Source organism: Natrix helvetica, assembly GCF_964273705.1.
Source record: "Natrix helvetica genome assembly, chromosome: 1".
Classification (NCBI taxonomy): domain Eukaryota; kingdom Metazoa; phylum Chordata; class Lepidosauria; order Squamata; family Natricidae; genus Natrix; species Natrix helvetica.
Window position 1 is genome coordinate 338,826,807 of NC_138548.1, and position 19,050 is coordinate 338,845,856.

Sequence of the window (19,050 nt, forward strand, 5' to 3'; positions counted from 1 at the left end):
TTTTACAGTTTAAAGTTGTTTACAGCTTTTTCAACTGTCTTCGACCTGATCTCTTCTTTATTAACTGAAGCTTTTTCTATATAAAATCTTTTCAAATACATAAAATCTGCCCTGGAATTGGATCATAGGGGGATTTTTAAGTAGGGCTGTGGATTGGAAATATCAGCTGATTCCATTAGGGCAAAAGGTGTTAAGCTTTTTTCAATTATCCGGCTGAAAAATTGGGCTCTTTTCTATGTTGCCCAATCGAGACAGGTTTCATAATAACACAGACTTTTTTTCTCTGTCTCATCCAGCCAACTTTCTGTGACCGCCTCGAATTACAGCTGGAGAATATTCTCTGACGTTGAAATCCCAGCGTTCTTAACTGAGGGCGGAAGCGGGGCAAAAAAGTACCAGCCAACAACTACAGGGGCAGTTCTCGTTGGTTCAGCCTCGCGAGAATCTTTCTGTCGCCGGGTTACTGGGCAACCGTCGAGAGCCGGGGTGGCTGGGCGGGCGGCGCAAGGATTACGTAACAGCCGCGCGCCGGGTGGAGGGCAGCTTCAAGATGGCGGCGGGTCCACTCCGAGGTTTTGTCCGGTGCCTGTGGCGGTTGGAAGCCTGCCGGTTCTCGGCACCTCCACAGCGAGGCTTCCGGTCGTCTGGGCCTGCAGCTGTTCAGGTAGGAGGGCTCGAGTAAACTGTTAAGGAAAGATTAAAACACCTTTAAAAAGCAAAGGTCAATTTCTCCCCAAATTAAGGGACAGCCGAAAAGATGCTTGTCTGGATGGAGGTGACCTAACTGGGCATTACTTGCTTGACCTAAAGGGAGAGCAGATGCGAATAGGAGCATTTGCTGTGTTTTAATTTTTCAGGCAAAGTCAGTTTAGCTTTCTATATTTTTCCATTTTAAATCAGGCACCTAATAATACCTATTTTGTTGTGTTGCAACATTGAAGACGTACCGGGAGAACAGAGATAATAACTTTGTGTAATTTCTTCAAAAATGTTCACCAAAATCAGCTGAAATGTACACAGCCATCAAAAATGATTAACATGAATCTTAACCCTCCAGTTTAGAAACAATATAATTAATAGAATACAACTGTAAGCAATGGGTATTGGCACCCAAAACGCTAATATAAGTGGTTCTTGGTTAACAACCACTTTTCAGCGACTGCTAGAACTTATGAGGGGCACTGATTGTACATACCGGTACTTGCAATTGTGGCTGTTGCTTGTTGTCTCTCTTAATACAAAATTATGCATATACACACATATATGACACATTCCGTGCCATTGACTACCAGTTTATAGTTTATATTCTAGTAGCTTGCCTGTCAGGGTTGGTGGGAGTGGTTTTAGAGATTCTTTGGTTGGGCTGTTAGCTGTTGGCTTCTTTGGCAGTTTGATTGGAGTATTGTATACCTGATTGCTGGTCTGATGTTAACCTTGAATTTAATCTGCTGATCTGGGTGCTGATTGCTGATGAAGAGATGCTTGGGTCTTTTTGTTCCTTTTTGGCAGGGTGATAGTCTCTTTTACATAGTCTATAGATGCTGTTAATGTCTATGTATCTAGTGATGGCTGAATTGTTAGAAATTCTCTGGCATTTTTGGATTTGGCTTAGTCAAGGATGGTCACGTTTTCCCAATTGAAACTGTGGTTAAATTTGTCTATATGTTGTGAAATTAAAGAATTTTCATCCTGTCTTCTGACTGCTAGTTGGTGTTCATGGATGCGCTCTGCCAGTCTTCTACCTGTTTGTCCTACATAGTGGTTGTTGCAGTCCTTACATTGTATGCTGTAGATAAGTCCTGTTTTTTGGGGTCTTTTTGTCTGTTTAGGATGTTTTGAAGGGCTTTAGTTTATTAAAGAAACTGCCAAAGAAGCCAACAGCAAACAGCCCAACCAAACAATTTTTAGACCATCCCTACCAACACTAACAGGCAAGCAACTGGAATATAAATTGATAGCAAGCTGCATTCCTTACTAGCAACGATAATGTTTATCTAGTTTGGATAATAAAATGTTTGCAAGAAAACAAGCTCAGAGAGCACCAAGGACCCCTCATATTTTCTGCAAATGGTTGTTTAGTGAGTGGTTGCTATCTAATCCTATTATTTATATCCATCCAATCTATCTTTAAACCTAGCAGTTACGTGGAAATACCCTTGGTTAGGAATGCTAGCATAGTGATCCTTCTGGATTTTTCAGGTTTTTGACACCACTGATTATTTATGGAGCAGCTCAGCAGTTGTAAATTAAAGGCATGTTGTTACTGCAGTCTTATTTCTAGGACCATCACTAGACAGTAACCTGGGAGAAATATTAGTTTAACCTCAGTGTAATGTGTATTCTGAGATTGTGATTTAAAAAATTAATTTTTTAAACTTTGCATACCATAGTTTTAGTTCTTATAGTAGTGGAAATGTTTACACACTAAGACCTAGCTGCTGGCTTGCCATTTTGTTGTTGTTATAAACATTGTAAAAGGTGCATTGTGTAGGTTAAAAGTGAATTGTATTGGAAAGTTTTTATATTTTTTGCAGAGGTTCCTTGAGACCTAAACAAATATTTAAGAGTAAAAAGCTTGAGGAACATTGTTCTAGAGAGTGACTTGAGTGCTCTTACTATTCAGAGAATATGTGCTATTAATGCCCCAGTCCAGGATAAAATTATTCATGATCATGCTGGATCAAAATGTGATTTGCTTAGTCTTAAGTTAGCACATTTTTTGAATCCAGATATTGTGTTTTGTAAACCATTATTTTACCTAAGTTTAATGTGTAAAAGAGCTGTGATTTATTGAATCAATAATAGCAATCAGGACTTAACATGAAAATGCACAAAAGAATGCCAAGATACATTAAAAATACAGATAGTACTTGCTTAAGGTTATGATCAACCCCTCCAAAGCTACTTATGACCCAGTTCCAGAGTTCTGATTGCTGCACACATCTTTCCCCCCTGTGTCAAATGTGATCACATTTTGGGTGGCTATACAACCATTTGCAGTATCCTGTGGTCATGTGATTGGTTTTCTGCGATGTTTGCCAGTTTCTGGCGTTTACTTCCAGTTTCTGGTAAAAACGCCCATTGAGTAAAATGAGTTTGCTTAACAACTGCTGCAAAAATGGTAATTAAATCGGGCAATCATGTGGTGACCTGCTTAATGACTGCCGTAACTTACAAGCATAATTTCGGGCTCAAGCAAATTGAGGACTAACTCTAGTACAGAATAATTCAGAAACTTCTATAATAGTCACATAGTCTTTTCCCCCTTGTAAGTGCCAATGTAGAAAAATAGTATTTCTCGAGCATGGGCACCTTTCATTTTCCCCTGTACAGAACTGAGACAGATACCCCTCACCTGTTCAATACATTGTTCTCCAGGGTGGAGGATAGCCTGTCCTTTCTAATCCTATGGTAGGATGTCGGATTGGCGTAAAATACTTGCTCTTAACTATTGAAACTATAATCCAGTTAAAATATTGCAGTATTCCTTCCTCTCTCGGGACAGTAACTACTAGAAGTAACAGTTTATGGATTTTGACTTAGGTATCTTATCATCACAGGTCACTGTCCGTGATGCTTTAAACCAGGCCTTAGATGAGGAGATAGAGAGGGATGAGAAAGTTTTCTTGCTCGGAGAGGAGGTCGCGCAGTATGATGGTGCATACAAGGTAAGGTCTATCAAGGCATTCTAGTATAAGTATTAGTATAATTATTTAAAAGAATATTGTTTTAGCAGCAATTTGACCTCCTTTTTCAAATCTACAGATTAGCAGGGGACTTTGGAAGAAATATGGAGATAAAAGGATAATAGATACTCCTATATCAGAGGTATGAATTCAGAAAATTCTTTTAATCTTTTTATTTTAGCTTTAAACAAATTGGCTTGCAAGTGAGTTCATTGGTATCTGTAAATCTTATTTCATAAAGTGATGGTCTGTGTTTGTGAATTCTTTAATTTGCTTGTTTTCCTTCCTTAGATGGGATTTACTGGAATTGCTGTTGGTGCTGCCATGGTATGTAGCTCCCATATGTTATAAAGTATTTTAAGTACCTTTAAAGATACCTTAGTTTTTGTTTACACACCCACCTGATTCATTAAAAGAAACAAGATTTTTAAAGAAACTATTCTTTAAAAAGAACGGGCACCACACTTTTGTATTCAAGGGCCTGGCAGTTCCAATTAGATATAGGAAATGAATAGAGGAAGATATGGAAGAAGGATTAAGCAGCAATAGACTGTGCAAATTTGTATCTCAATATTAATCCAGTTGGTTTGTTTTACCAGGCTGGCTTGCGACCTGTTTGTGAATTCATGACCTTCAATTTCTCCATGCAAGCTATTGATCAGATTATAAACTCGGCAGCTAAAACCTACTATATGTCTTCTGGGTTGGTATCCGTCCCTATTGTCTTCAGGGGTCCCAATGGTGCCTCAGCAGGAGTAGCAGCCCAGCATTCACAGTGTTTTGCAGCCTGGTATGGGCATTGCCCTGGACTGAAAGTAGTTAGCCCCTGGAGTGCAGAGGATGCAAAAGGTCTCCTTAAAGCATCAATCAGGGATGATAACCCAGGTAAACCAATCCCCAAAATTACTATGTAATATGAATGCACTGCCGCCTTATATTTTATCTGCATCAAATATTTTCTGTACTTATGAAATCTAAAATACAGTCCTTGTTTAGCAACCACAATTGGGACCAGTAACTTGACTGTTAAATAAAGCAGTCACCAAGGGAAACCACAACTGTGCTGTCACCCTTACTTCAACTTTCCTTTGCTTTACAGACCTGCAAAGGTTGTAAATGCGAAGATTGGTTACAAAGTTATTTTTTCATCATGGGCATAACTCTGAAATGTCTCTAAGCAAGTCAGTCTCTAAACAAGGACTGTCCGTATGAATTGCTGAATTTATATTAGAAAGCTTCCACGTGTATTAAAAGTATCAACATCTTATAACCAGGATGTAACAAGCTGGGGGCGCCCAAGTTAACTTTCGCAATAGCAACCTATTTTCCAGATTCAGGAAGTATGTCTTCGATTATCACATGCTTTTGTGAAAGTTTTCAAATTCAGGTAGTTTATAATTGTGTGGGCCTAAACTAATGTACTGCCCAATTAGTGCATTTCTTTATTATACAATTAGAATTTTCATGGTTGGAAGTGACCTGATGGTTTTCAAAGGCAAACTTTTATGGGTAGAGGATGAAATATCAGGAAAACCCCACAAAAAGTCACTTTATATACCCGTATTAAAGGAACCATTTCAGGAAAGTTGCTATTAACCCTTTGATTTTGGATCTAGCAAACATTGTCTGAAAGTTTCAGGAATGTTCTGTTCTACTGAAGGATTAATAATAACCTGTAAAACTGGGTGCTTTGATTTTTTGCATTAACATTTCATATGCTGTGCAGAATTAATTCACTATTTGCATAGGTTTAGTTGAAAAAGTAGCAATGTTTACTTGGCTATTTTAAAACTAAAACAAAAAATCTAATGTGAACTAAATAACCACATTTCACTTGTGGTATAAAATGTACGGAGGTGTTTCATGGTAGAGAGGCACAGATCAATTATTTTAGGCTTGAAATATTTAACACCGGAGCTTCTAATACACTCCTGATTCCCATTTGATTATTTCTGGCATTAGATATTAAAGGCATACCCAGAATGTTATTTTGCATGAATGCACGCGCACTGCAGAATTTTGACTTTTGGAACTAACATGAACTCCTGGTACTTATGTTTCATCAGATATTTTTTGTACTTTAGGTTTCACTCCAAAATATCAAGCTGATAATGTGCAGGCCTTTATTGTGTCTTTAAGTGTCTTCATTGTAAAAGTAATCTGTGATGAGCACAAGAATTTGTGATTAAAGCACATTTTTTTATTTCTCATAGTTGTCATGTTGGAAAATGAGTTAATGTATGGTGTGTCGTTTGAGTTGTCTGAGGAAGTACTTTCAAAAGATTTCGTTGTTCCTATTGGAAAGGCCAAGATAGAAAAGCAAGGTGAGCAAGTATACTATTTGCATTTAGCCTTCCCAAATTTGCTGAGTGCTCTACAGTGTCTAAACAATTTGCTCTATTCTGCAAGTATTTTTTTAAAGAGAGATTCCAAAGTAGTTTTTAAAATCAGCCAGGTTTTCTTTTTTTTTTTAATGGCTTCTTTGCATCGGCAAACTTATTGAATTTATATGCTGCCTGATTCCCAAAGCAAAAAGAAGATAGACTGCAGTTACTAAGCTCAGAAACAGAGAAAAAGAAAAGGCCTGGACGAAAAATAGAACGAACTGAGTTTGCAAACTTCCAGAATTCATCCTACCCCTAATGATCACCCATTATTTCAAGCCTTAAAACCTACATTATTCCTTGTAGAAGTATGTTTACAAACTCAATGAGAATAGAAACAATCCAAAACCTTGGTCATTCATTGATTTTGATTTTTGAGAGGTAGCTTTTGAGTATGCATGATTAATCCCTACGTTGAATAGCTTTGTCTGGTGTATTCACTCCTATATTGTTATGTATGCTCCCCAATGGTCCATCATGTTTGTTTAATTTGGTGATAGAAGTATACATAAACATTCATTGATCTTTTTAAAATTGACTTACCCTTTTTCATTTCTAGATGGTTCTAAAATATTATTCACACATGTAGAAATTCTTCTAATTTGCTAAGTTAGGAGAGTTTCAACTCCTATGTTTGGCAGTACCAGTAGTCTTCAGGTTACGACCATTCATTCAGCAACCATTCAACGTTACAGTGGTGCCGAACAAGGGGGACCTATGAGCAAGCTTAAAAATGTTACACCGTCACAGTCATGTGATCACCATTTGCAACATTTACTGCCAGCTTCTCATAAGCAAAGTCAGTGGGGAAACCAACAGGTTGTACATTGCTCTCGTTCCTGGGTTTGTTGTTGTTTTTACCTCACTGTAATATTCACCCAAAATGACTGGCCATACCCACTTGCCAGGGTTCCCACTGTTTCCTCTATCATAGTCATGTGAAGTCCTCACTTAATGGTTCAAAATTCCCTGCTTATGATGGCAACCAGGATTGCCATTGCTAAACCATCCCGATCCCAATTACTATTGTAACCTTAGGACTTACTGGTAATTACAACACTCCTATAGTGTTTTGACAATATTAGATATGTTTTTTTTAACAGTAAAACATTATACATTTTTGAGATAAGAAGTTCAACTTCAGTTCAAGGGTTTAAACGTAGACATGGCGACTATTGGATAATATTTCTTTTAAAAAATTGAATTTAGAACAGATCTCTGCCCATGTTACAACTCTCAATCAATTTTGTGTTTCAGGAACCCATATAACCTTAGCGTCTCACTCAAGATCTGTCAGCCACTGTCTCGAAGCAGCTGCTGTCCTTGCCAAAGATGGAGTGGAATGCGAGGTACACATTATTTTGTTTGGATACAATTCACGAAAAAGATATCTTCGAAACTTGTTTCCTGCCTTTAAAGTGTGCTAAGAGTTCTGCTGGTTCCTTGGCCCCAAGCAACCGAGGCAGCCTTAGAAACCATCTTTGATGAAAATCTGTTACCCATCATTCACATATTTGCAGGTAACATATTAACAACTAGACAAGGTAGATATTTAGAAGGAGAACAGTTATCTACCATGGCTGAATAATTTCCAAGATTTTCCAAAGTAAAAAAAAAAAAAAGATCTTCAGTAGTACACAAGTTGGAAAAGTGCCATTCTGTGAATTTTCTCTATTTACTGAGAAAAAGTTACGATCTCAATTTATTTTCCAGACTACAATGGAACTGACAACTGGTCAATCTCTCAAATCTTTCTCATAGGTTGTAAACCTTCGTAGTATTCGACCATTGGATATCGAAACCATTGAAACTAGCATCATGAAGACCAATAATCTTGTTACAGTAGAAGGTGGCTGGCCCCAGTTTGGGGTGGGAGCTGAAATCTGTGCCAGAGTTATGGAAGGTATTTGAAGCATCATACTATTGTGGTTGTTCTTAACATCAGGACACTGGCGTTCTCTTTGGGACTTCCAATGAAGGTTCAGTTGCCCTCATCCTTCATTAGAGTGAGTTTCTCTTTAGACTGCAAAGACCATCCAGTGTGCAATAGCAGTCTTTCAATGAAGGTCAAGTATACCCACGCATATACTAAAAAGAGCCAGTTAGGTCTAATGGTTAAGCACCATGCCAGGACTTGGGAGACTGGGTTCTGCCCAATTCACATCACAGGGTGGTGGTTGTGGGGAAAATAGGAAGAAGTAGTAGTATTAGGTACTTTGCAATAAAAATAGTAACAGAGATAAACTAAAATCTAAATGGATAATAGAACCTTCAAACTTACAAACCCCTATTTGACATATCCTCATCCTAAATAAAATATGACTTTAGGGTGTGTTTTTTTCACGAACTCTGTGCTAGTGACCACAGTACCTCTTTCTAGCCTCTTGTTTCCCGAGAGAAATGATAAGTTAAATCTGGGGATGCAGATTCTTGGTTCTATAAACTTTCACAAGCAGTTTCTTAGACATACCAGACCAGCTTAAACTTGGAGGATGAATTTCAACCCATTATTCTGATTTCAGGTCCTGCTTTCAACCATCTGGATGCACCCGTGGTTCGTGTCACAGGTGCCGATGTGCCAATGCCTTATGCAAAGATCTTAGAGGAAAATTGCATACCTCAAGTAAAGGACATAATAGTTGCTGTGAAAAAGACACTCAATATCTAGATCTTGTGTGAAAATGTTGTTCTTCGAGAATTTATCTTTTAAAAGAAATATTATTTATGGAGCATACTGCAAGCCACTGTATCCAGAGCTGCACCTTATATTGCACGTGGATTGGAATAAGGCATTACAAAAGGAATAATAGAAACCATGTTTGTTACAGACCATGTCTCTCCCTCTCTCGCTCTCGAGAAGCCAATGCAAAGAGGGATGAATTATTAGGAACTTTCATTATATGGTAAAATGTCTTGTTATTGCCTACAAGATCAGGTTTGCTCTGATGAGCAACCTATTATATCAAGAATCAGCTTGTGATTATTTTGTAACTTATGTAGCTTGTGATAAAGATATTAACTAAATTGTGTCGGTGTTGCATTTCTTATTTTCTCCTTTTATATCACAGAGAGCACAATCATGCCCCCTTCTATTCTTTCCTCCAAGACAGAATTCCCCAACCTTTCTGGCCTTGCGGACCAGTCAGGAGGAGGAAGAGGAATTGGTTTTGCATGTGAGCGCAACTCCGTTTGTGCAAGCAGAATGCACGTGCACCTGCCACTCATGCAATTGGCACGTGCATGCAGAGATGTACAAGCGCTCCCCCAGCGCTCACATAAGTGGGGATGCGTGTGCATGCTTGCCCGTTTCCATGACCCAGTTGCAAACATGGCCCATAGGTTGGGGATCCCTGCTCTAAGCCACTGATGGTGAACCTTTGGGGCTGGCATGTCACAAATTTGGAAAATGCTTAACTTGACTTTTCAGGCATGTCACACACACCTCTCCAAACAAAAGAAAAACAATTTCTTCACCCCCAATCTAGGCCAATCTGGAAAGTGGCATTTAGTGGGAGTGCCAAGGGTGGGCCTTTTTTAAAGTAATTTTGGAGAATGTTCTTCCATGGCTATGCAGTTGCCCAAAACCACACAAAAGCATTATCCCATTCTCGTGAAATTTTCAGAGGCTTCACAAGAAAACACCCCATTTCTGTGTGGCCTTCAAAAATCGCATAAGAATGTGAAAGTTCACTTGCTGAGTGTAGCAACCCTATATTCATTAAGCTAAGATGGGGAAAGATCTTGATTACAGCTAATGCATCAAAACTGATCTTCAGCTTAGAGCAGTGATGGTGAAACAAGGAGAGAAGCAATTTAGAACTGAGGAGGAATTTCCTGACAGTGAGAACAATTAATCAGTGGAACAGCTTGCCTCCAGAAGTTGTGAATGCCCCAACACTGGAAGTCTTTAAAAAGATGTTGGATAGCTATTTGTCTGAAACGGTATAGGGTTTCCTGCCTAGGCAGGGGGTTGGACTAGAAGACCTCCAAGGTCCCTTCCAACTCTACTATTGTATTGTATTGTATTGTATTGTAAACTATCATGTGTGCCAAAGGTGACATGCCATTTTTTTGATTGCATGCTGGCATTCACCATACCCAACATCTATTCTTGATAACGTCTCATTTTCAAGGCATTTATGCTTTACCATGTTTAGCAGTACTACTGAAAGATTAAGCAGATTTATTTTCTTCCAACATCAATGAAATCCTATTGACATTTTAATAAAAATATGAGTATATTTCAGACTACATGAACTCTTCTACACAATGACATTGTCTGCATAGGAACAAACACTGACACATACTTGACTTTAAAAATGGATTACTAATAATCCTTAAAGTGCAAAGATTTTCAACAAATCAGAAAAATGACATTTTTTCACTAAAACATTAAACTTATGTAGGTTTTTTTTAAACACCCAGCCCAATAATAAATCATACATTGAGGTTAAATTTGAATTAATGGAAACCCTGCATACGTAAGTAGCTTGATATCCAATTTAACCCCAAGTCTAATGGCATTATAATTTAATGCCCTCTTTTCTTTCTAAATTGAGTTGCATTGGGAGCTGTACTTCTAAACTTTGAATAATCCATGGATTACCTGCGTTTTGCAGGACAAAAAAAAGAAAATCTCAGCGTTGCCCTATTTTTCAACATTGCTGAATTAACAGTACAGTACAGCTAACATCAATGGGCCAGGGTTTATAATTCATCCTTTTTGGAAAGCAAGCCTCAGAATTTAAATGGTCACACTCTATCAGAAGAAATAATATCCATCCCAAGAAAGATTCCATCAAAAGAAATCTCTAAATGGGATCTTTTCACCCTTCAACACAAGCCAAAGACTCTGATCATAGTTATTCAATTATATTACTTTAGGGGGGAAAGTTTGAAATGACTCTAAACAAAGAGTGGCTAGGTCAAATTATTACAGGAAAGACTGGTTCTGAGAACAGAAATAGAAAATATATCCAATTTGATTTGTAAACAACTTCAGCTGATTCTGGGAGTACTGTGGTCACAGATTTCTGTTTTCTTCAAAGCTGCTTTCTGGAAATTCTGAATGGAACTGAGTAAGGCGTTCCTGCTTGTGCTGTTGACAGGCTGCAGCTCAGGGGGAGTTGGCACATCCACATTAGGAGGAGGACCAGGAGCTGCTGGTGGTGATGGAATTGTTGAGGCACCGGCTAGAAAGAAAGAAAGAGTTCAAGAGTTGAACTTGAAGGAAATGCTGCTGGCAAATGATGGATAACAGAAGCATGATCTGGAGAAGCTCAATACACAAAAAAAGAGAGGTAGGAAATCACACATGGTAAAAAGTAAAAAAAATGGTTTAAAATGAGTAATGGCATACTGCAGAAAAGTGCAAGTTTTTTTTAAAAATCAACATTCTGTACAATTATTAAGGACTGGCAGGCAACCCTTAATATGGTGAAAGTTTTGTGAACTCTTTAGAACTATCCATAATCATGCAGTGGTATAATCTACACAATGTCGTGAAAAGCTTCATCTGAGGCCCATTAAGAGATAAGAGATTCTGGTTAAGCAGTACCCAAAACTCTGCCCAGTCTTTGGTAGCATCTCTTTTAGCAGTAATGTTTTAATGCAAACATTTCTGTACCTGTTGAACAATCCATACATTTCTTGGAAATATTTTAGTCCATTCCTTTTTTTAAAAGCTTTTAACTAATTGATATTATTTGACTGTCATGCATGAATTGTTCACTTCACTTGTCCTACATTTCAATTGAGTTCAGTTCAGTTTCTTTGACCATCCATTCACATATATGAATGGCTTTAGCCTTTCTACTGTAGATTTATTTATTTAGGATAGGTGTCCTGTTGCCGTGGCCCACATTTAAAAAAATCTTCAGTCACAGACAGTTATTCTGACATTCTCCTATAAAATTTGCTGACACGATTCAGAATTCCTTACTCTCTCACTACTTGCACACCTTCTGACTGATCATATGTAGGTTACAATACTGTTTGATTATAGATCTCTATAAAGTGTTCATAAACTTTCATCACTGAAGGAAGAATTTCAGACCTGATCCCATTCTTAGGCAGAAATGCTAAGCTACAAGGTGGTTTACATCATAGATATCAAGTTTTTAGGATGCATCCCCTACTTTAATACCATTTGATAACAACTTGCAATTCAAATTCAGAATAAACTAACTTGTTCAGTTTCCAATTTTAAGTAGATATTTGCTTAAGACTAAGTATCTCAACTACTATTAACTGTATTTATAACTTATTTGATTAATAAAAGCAGATTTTCCTGTATTAAAATTGGCAGTTTTTTTCTCCATAAACCTGAGTCAGTTCTTACAAAAATAATTATTAAATTAAATTAAATTGCCACCAATCTCACTATCAAGTTACTCTGGGCAGCTTGCAGAATCATAAAATCATGTTGTAAGGAAAAATATGAACATTATGTGAACACATATGATTTACATTTGATTTAGGGCAGTGTTTCTCAACTTCAGCAACACAACTCTTTTAAGAATTCTGCAATCTAAAGTCCACACATCTTAAAGTTATTCAAATTGAGAAACATTAAGAGGATTTGTGAAGAACAAGGATTAATTCCAAAATATTTTTTTATAGAAAACTGTTTCCAATGTGTAACATGTTCAAAACCATGAATCTTTGTCTCAGTTTGAGAATATGAGACCAGCTAGGTAATTTTCAGAATGAACTTTAAAAAGCGGCTCCATTGCTCAGGAAAGAAAGTACTCAAGTATAATATTAAAGCTTTAGAACTTTTCATGAATTAAAGATGAACTGAATTATCTTCATGAGAAAATAAAAATATGTACAGTAAGTCTGTATTATTAATTAACAATAGAAATCTGGGGAGAAAATCTTCTATCAGTTATATTCTCCTGAATACAAAAATAATCCAGGGTGGACAGATCACCCAATTAACTAAAGGAGTTTCCTATAGATCCATGATGGCGTACCTATGGCACAAGTGCCGGAAGTGGCACACAGAGCCACTTCTCCGGGTATCTGAGCTGTCGCCTGTTGCTCTTCCGGGTGCACCAGCCACCTGGTCTTCATATGTGCAGGAGTGCCGGAAACCGGGAGAGCAGCTGCTAGTGCACATGCACACATCTGGCGGCTGCTCTTCCTAATTCCAGTGCATCCATGCGCACCGCCCACCTGGTCTTCCGGCTTCTGGTGCATAAGCCCGTACGAAGACCAGCTGGCCGATATGCATGCATGAGCCAGAAACAGGAAGATCATTTTCCTGGCGTGCACATGTGCACCGGGCGGCTGCGCTTCTGGTTTCCTGTATGTGCGCACACGCTCCCATTTCGGCACTTGGTGTCAAAAAGGTTTGCCAACACTGCTATAGATCCACTCTTTCTTAAAGTGGCTCTTTCTAAGGAATTATAATGGCAGGGTGAAGACACCAGGGCAGAAACCAGGAGACTGTGAGTTCTAGTCCCATCTTTGACATGAAAGCCAGCTGGGTAACTTGGGTATATATATCTCTATCTATCTCTATCTCTCTCTCTATCTCTCTCTCTTTCTCTCTCTCTCTCTCTCTCAAGATTTTTTGGATTATAAGACGCACTGGTGTATAAAACACACCAATATTTCGAAGAAGAAAAGAAAAAGAAGTAAGAAAAAAAGTTTTTGTCCTCCCCGGCCCACAGGAGCACTCTGCAGGCTTCAGCAGGGCTGGGGGAAGGCAAGAACGCCATTTTTGTGAAAAATGGGCGGAAAATGGGCCATATTTTGCAAAAACAGGGAGATTTATGCCTTGCCCCAGCCCTGCTGAAGCCTGCAGAGTGCTTCTGGAGGCTGGGGGAAGACAAAAATGCCTCCACTTTTGCAAAAAACGGCCTATTTTTCACAAAAATGGGATACGGGGCTGGGGCTTTGGGAGGCCAAAAATGGCTGTATTCGGTGTATAAGACGCACCAGCATTTCCACATTCTTTTAGGGGGGGAAAGGTGCATCTTATTCTCCGAAAAATATGGTAATCATTAGAGAGTGAATTTTGAGTTAGGACAAACTAAATAGAAAGAAATAAATGCTGTAATAAAAGTTGACTGAGTATATGCTCAAAGTACAAATTCCAAAGAATATGAAATGGAACTCAGGGCTAAGTTATACTGGTCACAAATAACAGTCCAATGAATTGTAGCTTTTCCATCACTTTCCAGTTATATGAAGTTATTGGGGCATCTATTTAACTTTGGTCTTACACAGATATTTCCTTTACTAACTCTGGTTTTATTCCACAGACAGTTTTTTTTCCAGCCCAAAACCTGAATGGCCTTTATCAAGTGAAAAATGAAAACAGTTGAGGGACCCAAAAGCTATTAACTCTAGTGACATTCTGTTGCTATGCGTTCCATTAGCCAATTTGACCATTTCACTAGTGAACTGTGCATAGAATTCCCATCAGAAACAAAGGTTGTCATGGCTCCACCAGCACTGAACAGCACATCCTTACATGTGATATTTTTTTTCATAAAAGTAAAATGTTCCTCTATATCACTGAAGCAGTGGTGGGATTCAATTTTTTTTACTACCAGTTGTGTGGGAGTGGCTTGGTGGGTGTGGCAGGGGAAGGATACTGCAAAATCCTCATTCCCTCCCGATCAGCTGGGATTCAGAGGCAGAGAATAGATGGGGGCGGGGCCAGTCAGAGGTGGTATTTACTGGTTCTCTGAACTACTCAAATTTTCTGCTACCAGTCTCCAGAACTGGTCAGAACCTGCTGAATACCAGCTCTGCACTGAACCCTGTTTCCCTGAAAATAAGCCCTCCCTGGATAATTAGCCCAATCGGGCTTTTGAGCGCAAGCACTAAAATAATCCCTCCCCCGAAAATAACCCCCCCCTGAAAACACTGCAACACAGCAGCAGCCATGAGGTGACCATGCTCACAGTCTCCTGCACCTCAAAAATAATGACCTCCCTGAAAATAAGGCCAAGTGCTTATTTCGGGGGTCAAAAGAAAATAAGACCCTGTCTTATTTGCGGGGAAACACGGTACTCTTGAACCCCACCCCAAAACAAAAACTCCCAAAAGCTAACAGTGCTCCATTGCCCCTAGAATATCATCCCAGAAACCATGTTTGATGTTTAGCTCCTTTAAATCTATGTCCTTCTCTCCTTAACAACGGAGTGCATCTCTTGCTTTCAAGATGTAAATTGCCCATGTGGAAAACCAGCCCTACAGCAAAAATACTCCCCCAGGTATCTTACATAACTCCTGCAATATCAGCAAACAATATGTTTACTTGAATATGGTAGCTGTTAAGTAAATGAATGTTCTCTCGTTACATAATACTCATGTAAATAAATGAAATGTTCAGGCTGCTAAATAGGTTGGGTCATCCACTATTCCTAGTTACCATTACATCTAAAATATTTTTCTAAATGGAGAGAAAATGTACTTAAACAGCATTTTAATTTATTTGCCCAGTTACTTCATAAAGACATTAAAAACATCAATAATTCAGCCTAGATTGATTTTGAAAAAAGTTTAAAACTGCAAAATTTTATTTGCTCCATAATTGGTAGGGCTAAAATACCGGTAGATGGACATACTTCCAATGTTCCCATATCTCTAAATTAGTGAATATTTTGTATTCCTTCAAGAAATAACTTACTTAGCTGATAGGAACTTCCCAGTGTCGCTCTGCTAGTGGTACATTCAGTAAAACTTACTAACTTCCATGGAAGAATAATAAATACTTTGATGAGTTATGTTAAGAAACACTGCTTGCTTGAAATGAGCTACTAAAGGGGCTTTTTACCCAGTATTGCTTCCTCATTTTACTCCACTATGGAAATTTCTTAATTTAATTATTTACCTTTTTACTATGGTGTGGTATGATTTATCTTTTCTATGTGAAACACCAAAATATATAGAGTTATCCCTGAAACCGGGTCCTCCATCTTTATATCGGACATTTTATCATTTTGGATTAATCTTTTAAAAAGTTTAACAGAGGAAAAGCTTCTTGGAAGTTTTCTTCCAGTTTCTTTTCTGTTGTAATTCCCTAGGCTCCTCTTTTGCTTTACAATTGACTAAGGAAAAACATTGTTTATAAAATGCTAGCAGTGTATAGCATTGCTTGCTTATATATTTATTTGAAGAAAGCATCTACTTCAAATTGCTTGAATATTGGATAATCCTAATGCTAACAAACCTAAGGAGGAGTTTAAAAAAATGTTTTCTCAAAAAAATAAATATTTCAAGGATTTGTTTAATAGTAGCAGCTGCAACTTTGATCCAGGGAGGAGGGAAATTTTTCTGCTTTTTAACATAATTTAGAAAATTATTAAAATCAATATTTCATATTTTTTCCTTTCAGCATCGATATTCTCATAGTCTAACATATCATTTTTTAAAAAGGGACATCAATATTTACTTTACCGAGAATTCATGTTCAAAATGGCGCATGCTCTACTGAAGACAGAAGAAAGGAAGAAGACAGGAAAAAAAGAGCACAACAGTCAGTATTCCAGCATTCGATTATATCCATTCAACAACAAGAGAAGAGATATACAGATATAAGTAGCCTGATATACAGGACCCAGTGCACATAATTGCATTAATTGGTCTGCTGATGTGTTTGCCTTATCCATAGGTTCAAACAGGTGCTTGTGACAAATACAGTAACGTCAGACACGTCCAAAAATTTTAAACATTAAAAATTGTAGTGAACATATTAAGCTACTTAATATGATTGAACTATCTGTCCACATTGCCCTGATTTTTCCATTCTGATTGGCAAAAGTTTCCCACAATCTCCAGAAAATTGAGTGTTCCTCAGCCTTTCAAACTGGAGATGCTAAGAACTGAAAAAGAACATAGGCTCTATACCTCTGCTATGAAATACAGTTTCTATATTATCAGAACTACTATAAAAAGATGAGGGTGTGATGGCTCAGTGGTTAAAGATGCTAAGCCTGTCAGCCGGAAAGCTGACAGCTCGGCTTCAAATCTTGAGAGCCAAGCAATGCGGTGAGCTCCCCTTACTTGCCACAACTCCTGCCCACCTAGCAGTTCAAAAGCATGGAAATGTGAATAGATAAATAGGTACCACTTTGGTGGGAAGGTAACAATGTTCCGTGCGTCTTGGCAAACAGCTATGCTGGCCACATGACCACAGAAATGTCTTCGGACAATGCTGGTTCCCTTGGCTAAGAAATTGAGATTAGCACCACCCCCTCGAGTCAGATTTGATTGGAAAGGGGGAACCTTTACCTTTACTATAGAAATACTCTGCCAAACGTAATGGTAAAAAAGCTACATCCTTATAGCCTGTCTTGTCCAATAAGATGCCTTGAGGAGGTATCACAAATAAACAACATTGAAATTGGAAAATAAGGTGAAAAAATACATAATTGAGGTAGCCCTCAATTTACAAAAGTTTACATTTAGTGACCATTCAAATTTGCAACAGCAGTAAAAAAAAGTGACATGACAATTTTTCACACTTGCGACTTTTGAAGCACGCCCATGGTCACATGATGAAGTGTCAGACATTTAGCAACTGGCATGTATTTATGATGGTTGCAGCCTCCTGGGGTCACACGATCACCTTTTCTGGCAAGCAAAGTCAATGGGGAAGCCAGATTCACTTAACATCTGTGTTAGTAACTTACTTAACTATCTTAAAACTGTAGTGATTCACTTAACAACTGTAGCAAGAAAGACTGTAAAATGGGGCAAAACTCACTGCCTTGTTTAGCAATGGAAATTTTGGGCTCACTTGTGGCCGTGAGGACTACCTGTACACAAAGAGGTCCACTCCACATTTTACTGTACATAAAACAACCCAATGATACTGGGTTGCTTAAAATCTAATGACTGGCATTTTTCAACCTTGTTAATGATAGTAATCCTTATCAGCTTTACATTCTCATTCTACTCAAATGGGAATTAATCAGAGTAACTGTGCAAGTAGCAGTTATTTCTATATTCTCACCTTATTAGTGAGACAGACAGAAACCCACTTTTCACACAGTTGCTGTCTCAGGCTAAATCAGCAAGTGTCTGTAACAAAATTATCTAAGATTTGGCACTACTGATCTCTATCACTAGATGTCAAGGTAAATTTACAATGCAAACAGCCTCAAAGAAACGTAAGACAGGCAATAGGCTCATGTTACTATGACCAAATGGGGAGCTTAAATAGTAAGTTACTGTACTATTCTGTAACTGTCAGAATAGATGTCATGGGTTAGTCATATGAAAGCATTCTCTCATTCATTCTCCAATTTGTCTCTCTGTAATGCTTTTGTGCAACCACACTTGATTAGGAAAGTAGAGAAAAGAAAGTTTTGCAACCAAGATAAAAACCATGTAGTATAACATGAATATGGTATGATTTATATGTTACTATTGGGTTCAATGGGATTTACTTTTGTAGATCGCAGCTAAGTTCGAGCTTATCTGATTTAAGCAAGATAGATATTTGTGAAGAGTTTTTTTTATATTGCAGAACCACTCTCCTACTGGGATCAATGACAATTTTACCACCTTTTTCCATGTAAATGTTTTAAGAATAAAAGCTAACTAGCAACACTCATATGCTTCCATCCCTTGAAAAACTAACTAAATGCAAACGTATAACCATAAACACTCACATGTCACTCAATTTATGTCATAATATTCATGAACTGGAATAGGACATAGCAAAAGGTCAGCCATTGGGGACTGGCTGGAATAGGATGTGGTAACAAGGTCAGCCAATGTACAGGCATGGCAACTGGGTCAGCCAATGGGAACTATTTGGTGATTGAGAGCCATGCCAGACAACTCAGAGCCTGGGCATGGCTTACCTATGTAGCTCTGAGCCTGTGCAAGTGAACTACCGTAATCTAGTCTGCTCTCTGAACTCTGAATTGAAACTGTTCTCTCCTCTGCCTGCGAACCAGCTGTTGGTATTGCTACCTTCATATACCACATTATTATTATTATTATTATTG

The 19,050-nt window shown here is 38.2% G+C and overlaps 2 protein-coding genes across 7 annotated transcripts in view; one reads left to right on the plus strand and one right to left on the minus strand.

Annotated features, from left to right (window-relative positions):
* The first annotated feature begins 316 nt into the window (after window positions 1-316).
* On the plus strand, window positions 317-9,094 carry PDHB (pyruvate dehydrogenase E1 subunit beta). The gene is made up of 9 exons (XM_081951381.1): window positions 317-664; window positions 3,561-3,668; window positions 3,766-3,828; window positions 3,978-4,013; window positions 4,286-4,571; window positions 5,900-6,010; window positions 7,328-7,419; window positions 7,832-7,973; window positions 8,593-9,094. Exons 1-9 carry the CDS (start codon window positions 551-553, stop codon window positions 8,736-8,738), a joined length of 1,098 nt encoding a protein of 365 aa, XP_081807507.1. The 5' UTR covers window positions 317-550; the 3' UTR covers window positions 8,739-9,094.
* A 1,142-nt stretch (window positions 9,095-10,236) lies between these two features.
* PXK (PX domain containing serine/threonine kinase like) overlaps window positions 10,237-19,050 on the minus strand; it is a 57,713-nt gene continuing 48,899 nt past the window's right edge. For 2 of the 6 annotated variants that reach the window (XM_081935132.1, XM_081935134.1), the window contains exons 18-19: window positions 16,490-16,519; window positions 11,127-11,262 (exon numbers count right to left, since the gene is read on the minus strand). In XM_081935132.1, coding sequence (XP_081791258.1) covers window positions 16,503-16,519 — 17 coding nt within the window. In that variant the 3' untranslated portion in view covers window positions 11,127-11,262; window positions 16,490-16,502. Of the gene's footprint in view, window positions 11,263-16,489; window positions 16,523-19,050 lie in introns of those variants that run through there. The other 4 variants (XM_081935130.1, XM_081935135.1, XM_081935131.1 and 1 more) reach the window with 3 other exon arrangements.

Bases quoted from the DNA above. Each gene is read 5' to 3' on its own strand.
- PDHB (XM_081951381.1), top strand. From the start codon at position 551: ATGGCGGCGGGTCCACTCCGAGGTTTTGTCCGGTGCCTGTGGCGGTTG. The intron at 4,014-4,285 runs GTATGTAGCTCC...TTGTTTTACCAG, and splicing joins TTGCTGTTGGTGCTGCCATG to GCTGGCTTGCGACCTGTTTG. The intron at 6,011-7,327 runs GTGAGCAAGTAT...TTTGTGTTTCAG, and splicing joins GGCCAAGATAGAAAAGCAAG to GAACCCATATAACCTTAGCG.